The sequence below is a fragment of the Haliotis cracherodii genome, unplaced genomic scaffold (genome assembly GCF_022045235.1).
Source record: "Haliotis cracherodii isolate W230 unplaced genomic scaffold, xgHalCrac1.p SCAF_14, whole genome shotgun sequence".
In the NCBI taxonomy this organism is placed as follows: Eukaryota; Metazoa; Mollusca; class Gastropoda; order Lepetellida; family Haliotidae; genus Haliotis; species Haliotis cracherodii.
This window is the reverse complement of record NW_027266269.1, coordinates 37,319,791-37,328,212: the sequence shown is the minus strand read 5'-3', so window position 1 is coordinate 37,328,212 and position 8,422 is coordinate 37,319,791. Positions and strand designations below refer to the sequence as shown.

Genomic DNA, 8,422 nt, shown 5'->3' with positions numbered 1-8,422 from the left:
CAACAAAACAAACCAAAACTTGTGGCTGTTAGGCCAACTCATTACTTTGATGTTGAACACCGCATGGTGGCCACATGTGGCACCCGTACTGACAATGTAACGTGGTTAGCCTGCATACGAATACCGAATATACTTCTGACGGAAGTCATCGAGCATACCCAAAAGTTTGGAAGACCTGAAGTTCATTGAACTGGCGTTTTAACGAACTCAATTGTAAGTCGGTATAACCGTGATTCCTTATAAACATATAAACAGCAGACGGACGGGACCAAGAAATAGTTCGTTATATCCGTCACTTCGTTATAAGCGTAATTTATTTTAGTGAGTTTCTGAAAAACGTCACAACGGAATTCTTTTTCTGCCCACCAGAACCACACCACAACTGTATCGAAAATTAAACGAGAACGTGTAAGTTTCTTTGTAGGATTAGGCAGCATTTTTAATGTGTGGTCGATGACTACCTCTACAAATGACGTTACACAATCTACTGTAAAGAGGTACATGTCCACAGGACGAGGTGTATTCAGTGTAAAATGTATACAAACCAGTATGTCGTAGCTTCAACAGGCAAACAGTACGACGAGTGTTCCAAATTCACTCTTAAGACATGAAGAGCGTTCACCTGCTTGATCAGTTCTCGTACAAAGACCAACGTTTGTGTTTACAAAGACACTCAATTGTAAGCTAAGTCCCTCCGAAAGCCGCTTTTATAGTCAGGAAACCCATTCTGTAACAGTCGCGCGTCTTGACAAAAGCCTGTTGACAGTAGTGAGCTAGTTGGCGTCAGTAGTTCTTTGAGACTTACTATCTAAATGCATGAACAGCTTTTCTGTCTTTGTAGGCGACCTGTTCAACATTGTAACGTTCTGTAGCGTGAAGGAAATGACGGCCCAAATATGTGGTAAGATAGTAACGTTATATCCACAGTTTTAAGATATTTTCATGAAATCATGAGTGTGAAGGAATGTGTCTTTTGACTGCTGTTAATCCTAATAACAAGCTGTTCTTTGTCTATTCATGTGTCTAACTTACTGCGCAGGCGAGAACCACAGGAGGTATAGGTACATACTTGGGTAAAATAATGTTTAGTTTAATACACCTTGTTTTAATGTTCTCCTGTTATAGAATCATTATCATTCCTTATTTACAGACCGTCCTGTTATACCACAGCAATCGTAGACTCCACTATTATCGTAGACTCCACTATTTACAGACCGCCCTGTGATACCACAGGAATCGTAGACACCACTATTTACAGACCACCCTGTGATACAACAGGAATCGTAGAATCCACTTTTACAGACCGCCCTGTTATACCACAGGAATCGCAGACACCACTATCTACAGACCGCTCTGTCATACCCCAGGAATCCTAGACTCCACTTTTTACAGACCGCCCTGTTATACCATAGGAATCGTAGACTCCACTTTTTACAGACCGCCATGTTATACCCCAGGAATCGTAGACACCAATATTTACAGACCGTCATGTGATACCACAGGAATCGTAGACTCCACTATTTAACGACCGCCATGTTATAACTCAGGAATCGTAGACTCCACTATTTACAGACCGTCATGTGATACCACAGGAATCGTAGACTCCACTATTTAACGACCGCCATGTTATAACTCAGGAATCGTAGACTCCACTATTTACAGACCGTCATGTGATACAACAGGAATCGTAGACTCCACTATTTAACGACCGCCATGTTATAACTCAGGAATCGTAGACTCAACTATTTACAGACCGTCATGTGATACCACAGGAATCGTAGACTCCACTATTTAACGACCGCCATGTTATAACTCAGGAATCGTAGACTCCACTATTTACAGACCGTCATGTGATACAACAGGAATCGTAGACTCCACTATTTAACGACCGCCATGTTATAACTCAGGAATCGTAGACTCCACTATTTACAGACCGTCATGTGATACAACAGGAATCGTAGACTCCACAATTTACAGATCGTCCTGTTATACCACGGGAATCGGAGACACCACTATTTACAGGCCGTCCTGTTATACCACAGGAATCGTAGACTCCGCTATAATCATAGATTCCACTATTTACAGACCGCCCTCTTTTACCACAAGAATCGTAGACTCCACTATTTACAGACCGCCCTGTTACTACAGGAATCGTAGACACCACTATTTACAGACCGTCCTGTTATACCACAGGAATCGTAGACTCCACCATTTACAGACCGTCCTGTGATGCAACAGGAATCGTAGACTTCACTATTTACAGACCGTCCTGTTATACCACAGGAATCGTAGACTCCACTATTTACATACCGTTCTGTTATATCACAGGAATCGCAGACTCCACAATTTACATACCCTCCTGTTATACAACAGGAATCGTAGACTCCACTATTTACAGACCGCCCTGTTATACCTCAGGAATCGTAGACGCCACTATTTACAGATCGTCCTGTTATACCACGGGAATCGTAGACGCCACTATTTACATACCGTCATGTGATACAACAGGAATCGTAGACTCCACTATTTACAGATCGTCCTGTTATACCACGGGAATCGTAGACGCCACTATTTACATACCGTCATGTGATACAACAGGAATCGTAGACGCCACTATTTACAGATCGTCCTGTTATACCACGGGAATCGTAGACGCCACTATTTACATACCGTCATGTGATACAACAGGAATCGTAGACTCCACTATTTACAGATCGTCCTGTTATACCATAGGAATCGTAGACTCCACTATTTACAGACTGTCCTATTATACCACAGGAATCGTAGACTCCACAATTTACAGACCGCCCTGTGATGCCACAGGAATCGTAGACTCCATTATTTACAGACTGTCATGTGATACCTCAGCAATCGTAGACTCCACTATTCGAACCCACCACCAGCGGATCCACCACTGCCAAGGGACGTAACTCAGCGGGACGGACACTCCTGTCCTAATTGCAAGACCCCATAATGGAATTCATCCCATGACACCGTATCCTTTATTTCACGTACATTTTGTACCATTCAAAACAGTCATTACTGTCCAGACTATTGACGGTTGCCGCTTGCTTGTACCCAAACCCATTACCAGGACCGCGCCCAAGTAACTAATCACGTGACATCGTACTGAACTACAAATAAACATACCTAGTCCACAAGTACTTAGTCCACATGTAAAGTGCTGGGTAAAAGGAACTATACACCCATGTTTGATGGTGGCTGAGACGAAATGGTTATTCGGTGAGGATGTCCTTGATACGGTTTTGTTTGTTTGTTTAATTGTTTGTTTGTTTGTTTGTTGTTTAACGCCGCATTCAGCAATAGTCCAGCCAAGTGACGGTGGTCTGTAAATAATCGCTGATACTGATTGATACCATGAGCATCGATTTACCCGATCCCGTCGTTAGCCTCTTACGACAAGCATAGTCTCCTTTCCGGCAAGCATGGGTTGCCGAAGACAAATTCTGAATAGAACAGTCGACTCTGCTTCAAGCAAAGATTTCTTATGATAATGGAGATTGTTTTGTCGCGTTAATTACCTCCACGTCTTACTGATTAGAGGATGAACCACGAAAATGAAATTCACACATTACTTGGTGTTATATTTTCAGACATGGCGAGATGATGCTGGATACACACACGACATCATAGTGTGTGCCAAACGTGATACCTCCCGAACAAGAGCCACGTTCCCACTCCGCGGCGCTGAAGACACACACGTCATCATAGTGTGTGCCAAACTAGATACCTCCCGAACAAGGGTCACGTTCCGACTCCGCAGCGCTGAACCTTCCGATGTGTTCAATGTAAGGATCTGCCTCGACGTGTGATCGCTTCGAGGACAAATACGTCAGAAACAGATGCTTGTTTATATGAAATGAGGCATTTGAACCATTAACGTCGGTGTCAGCCATGGAAACGTTGGATGAAGCAACTGAAGACGTTGACGTGAGGGATGGTTCTGTTGGAACGGATGAAGTCAGAAGTAGGCCAGCTGGCGATGATGACACCGGAGATAACAGAAGTGAGAAGGGTGAGGACGATAACGCAGGTACAAGGGAACAGGGTGATGACGCAGCAGAAAACATGACTTCTGGGGATGATGAAGACGGCGTCATTGACCTCGCCCTCCAACCTGTGCTTCGCGACACCGTACACGCTGCAATGGACGATGACGTGTGTGAGCCGAGTCTACGTGACGTTGCTGTTCTCACCGTAAGCAAAGTCACTGTCATCGTCTTCACGGATGCCAACAACTTCAGTATCAAATCTGTTTATGAAGAAGAAAATGAAGTGTGTACAAGTTATCTCGAGTTTGGTCACTTCCCATTACGACTAGCAAAGTTAGAGGCCAACGTGGTGGCTGCCACTCTACCTTGGATTAAACAAATCGTTATCGTCGAGGCTATGCCTAGGTTGAATCTACTGCTGACTATCCCTGCAGGCAAGGAGTACTGGAGTATAGCCCCTCTGACTCCGTCAACATTTGCAGTCGGATGTCGATCACTCTCTTGTGTTGATGTACTTGACGTGGAAGGGAATGTTCTCGCGTCCTATACAAAGTTACCAACGCTACAGAAGTCTATACAAGTACCCTTCTACCTGTGTAGAACACACGATGGCAATATTCTCGTCTCAGATCTGGGATCAAAGTCTCTCATCTGTTTGTCTGCAGCGGGAGATGGTGTATTTCACTGCACTCCAACTAAAGCCAGAGAACTGGTCTGCTCCTCCAGCGTGACGACAACGCGCTCAAAGGACATCCTCATCGCCGACAGCGGCAGGAAGACTGTGGTGCAGCTGTCACATTCCGGCGTCTTCGTTAACGACATCCTGACGTCACAGAATGGTATTGGGCGCGTGGTTGGACTTTTTGTACATGGCGGTAACCTATATGTTGCCATGGAAACATACATCCAGGTCTTCAAATTTGGATGAACATTACGCATATATCAGTTCCACGTGCAGAATACATCTTTAGCACAGCCGCCATGTCTTCTCGAGAGACAACCAGGTTGTATTTAAACGTTATGAAAATGTGTTTTTTTTCATAAAGGAACAGAATGTTTTTCGCCGATTCGTATTTTTCGAAATAATGTCCCTATAGTGCCATTATTAACACCTAGTATCAAACACTTCGGCCAACACACTCATGTGTGGGGGCGGTGCGGTAGCCCAGAGGTAAAAGCGTTCGCCCGTCACGCCGAAGACACAGGTTCGATACCCCACATGGGTACAATGCGCGAAGCCCATTTTTCTGGTGTTCCCCGTTGTGATATTGCTGGTCGTAAAACCATACTCACTCATGGATGAAGGAATGCCCGGCAAACCAAGAAGGAAAAACGGTCCGACGTTTTGAGAGCTAATATTTCAGTGTATTTTTTCCCGATTTTCTTTCTTTTTTAACTTATTATTTGTTTTATTTTTGTTTTATAGTAACGCAAATTACACACATAGTAAAATCACTTTAAGAGAAGAGTAAATGACAGCTTGACCTGTTGAAATATCCCATATCATAATTTACATTTGCAAAGTATTTTGTTAGTAATTAGCATTGAGTAAACTCAAATTGGATATTTGAGTTTTTTCAGCACCAAGATTATGTTGTTTACGAGATTATTGTTTTGTAAGATATACCCGTGTAAAACGTTTTCTTTTGACATATGAATGTATATTTTCCCTTGAATCCAGTTTTCCATTTTGGACTAGATTGGGCGTACCTTGACATTGACATTCCCAAAATATGTGTAAAATCGTTTCTTTATCAGTTGAGCACTAGCTACACAAGTCACTGTCGCGGTATCCCATGTCATAAAAGAGGGAATTTGTGGGTAGAATGTGATGTAATATGTGGTATTGAAACCGCTGAAATGTGCATTAATTTGTACACCTAAACGGTATAAGATTGTAATGTTTACAATCTGCTCAATATCATTGAAATCGATCTTAGTTCTCGCTACCGCTAAACAAAGATCTGAGGACATCCCATTAGGGGTCGCGTCAGAACGACCTTTCATCCGACCAATCAGAGCGTCGCTTACCAGATCATGAAAGTGACAGTCGGAATGGGATTTCTAATCGTGCAAACTCGAAAACTTTAACACGAGGTATACCGAACGATAGTTACGGGTTTAACGACTGCATCTATACAATCTAGACCATATATTTGCCATTCCAGAATGTTCTTTAGTTCAGGTTTCAAATTTTTAATCGAGAATTTGTCAAAATATGTTTCAAAGCGTAGTCGCCAATTTGAATTTAGTGCCGTAAAGCACGAGAAAGCTGCCTTCTGATTGGCTAATGTCGACTTCTTGTCAGTCCCTCCATTGGTCGGTCAAAATTCGCGCAAGGTCGGTCTGACGTGACCCGTAATGGGATGTCCTCGGATCTTTGTTTAGCGATAGCGAGAAGAAAGATCTGATTTTAATAAGATTGACAATCTGCTTCGCAAATTTCATTTCTGAGCAGTAATTCCTATTTTTGAAAGTGTTGATTCTTTGTAATTTGTTTGCTTATATATTACAGAAATATTAAGAAACTTGCATGGCTTTTAACAGATCAAATAAATTAAATGGTAAGATTGGGTAACCGTGTTTCTTCAGCTTCTGATTGCCATGGTTCTGATAGTATTTTTGATAGACTGAATCAGAATGAAGATAATTAATATTAATGTTACATCTCTCCATGAATTGTAGAAATGAGTCCCTTTGTCCCTTTGTCAATAAAATCATAAATACATCTGATGCCTTTTGTAGACCCTGATTGGTTGACAACCGTTTCCTTCCCCACGTGCATGTTATCAGTCAACCAGACATCGTGTGAAATATGCCACGACAGGAATATTACAAGTTATACCAGGATCACGAGAGGTACCGGGGTTTAAGTGTCCCGCGTTAGGTTTTATACCACGAGCCGGAGCCCTTTCCCGAGCTGCAGTCGGGAGAATAAATGCTGAAGATATCGATGAATGATCGAACTTAAAGCTAGGTTCTGTCTCCGTTTTTAACAGACGGGATCATATTGTGAGATTCTAGAAAATAGCAAAGACGAGCTCTTTTTAAAGGGGTGATTTGTCTCCATGTATATCGCTTAGCAAGCGGATTCAATTCCCTCCAAGAGTCTACCAAGTCCATTTCAGTTCCCTTTCTCGTGCTTTCGGATTATTTACCTTGTTATAGTCATACGAATCTAACGAGTAAGTTTAAATTTTAATATTCCAATCCCAACAAAGGATAACATGATCACTTGTCGAGATCTTATACTGTTGTCAATCTCATCGTTGAAATCAGTATCATCATGGTTAGGTCCATATATGGTAATAATGCCAAGTTTATAGTCAATAATCACTATTTCCATGATAAGCATACTGTAAACTACGGTTATAACGAACACGCTTATAACGAACTAACGGATATAACGAACTACCTTTTAGTCCCGACTATATGCTGTAGTTATGCTGTATATATGCTTATAACGAATTACGGTTATAACGAACTAAAATTAGTAGTCCCTTTGAGTTCGTTATAACCGTAGTTTACTGTATTACCATTTTGGTCACATTGTATTTTTAAAAATTTGAAGCCAAAGTTTCTTGCACATTAAACTGCGATACCTACTACATACCGAATTGGTTGTTCTCCCGGAAAGACATTATGTTTCAATAGGTTTGGGTCATGGCAAGTGAGTGAGTGAGGTTTTACGCCGCTTTTAGCAATGTTCCAGCAATATCACGGCGGGGAACACCAGAATTGGGCTTCACACATTGTACCCATGTCGGGAATCGAACCCGGGTCTTCAGCGTGACGAGCGAACGCTTTAACCACTAGGCTACCCCACCGCCCTCGGATCGTAGGTGTTCAGACATCATCTTGATTACTCGCGCTATAACAAGGGAGTGGCGTCACACAGACGTTGTAAATACTCAGATGGTGGCTTGTTTTTAACATAAAGTCGTCTTTTATAAGTGAGTGAGATGTTTTACTGTTGTTCTTGTGGTTAGCGAGATAACCCATAAAACGGGGATAATGTTTATGGAAAAAACGTATGTGTTCGATTCCAAATTCAATTAGTGCGGTTGAATCTCTGCTCTAAAAACACAGTATGCTTGACTCCGAAATTACCCGATTTTGAATACTGCAGCACTGCTCAACTAAAGTGGGGCGATTTGATGCCGGTCCGTTTTGACTGGTGTCCAACGCAAACTAAGGGAGATAAGCACAGTTGACTTGCATACACCAACATCCGGCGGGAAACCGCTGAGACGAACAGAGAGAGAACAGTCACACATCGTCGTATATCATCGAATCGAGGGCTTGACAAGTGCATTTATTCATCCAGGTAAGTATCTGGGTGCTTTTAATGTAGAATACCTCTGCTGGCAACTGACGGTCGCGCATGACAGTGTCGTTCAGCCATGTGG

The 8,422-nt window shown here is 42.4% G+C and overlaps 1 protein-coding gene across 2 annotated transcripts; it reads left to right on the top strand.

The window, feature by feature from the left end:
- The first annotated feature begins 815 nt into the window (after window positions 1-815).
- Window positions 816-7,427, top strand: LOC139460803 (uncharacterized). Of its 2 annotated transcripts, none has more exons than XM_071242279.1 (2): window positions 816-901; window positions 3,615-7,427. In XM_071242279.1, exon 2 carries the CDS (start codon window positions 3,916-3,918, stop codon window positions 4,939-4,941), a length of 1,026 nt encoding a protein of 341 aa, XP_071098380.1. In that variant the 5' UTR covers window positions 816-901; window positions 3,615-3,915; the 3' UTR covers window positions 4,942-7,427. The 2 variants fall into 2 exon arrangements, with proteins under 2 accessions (XP_071098380.1, XP_071098381.1); XM_071242280.1 differs by lacking the exon at window positions 816-901 and adding an exon at window positions 3,195-3,243.
- The last annotated feature ends 995 nt before the right edge of the window (window positions 7,428-8,422 follow it).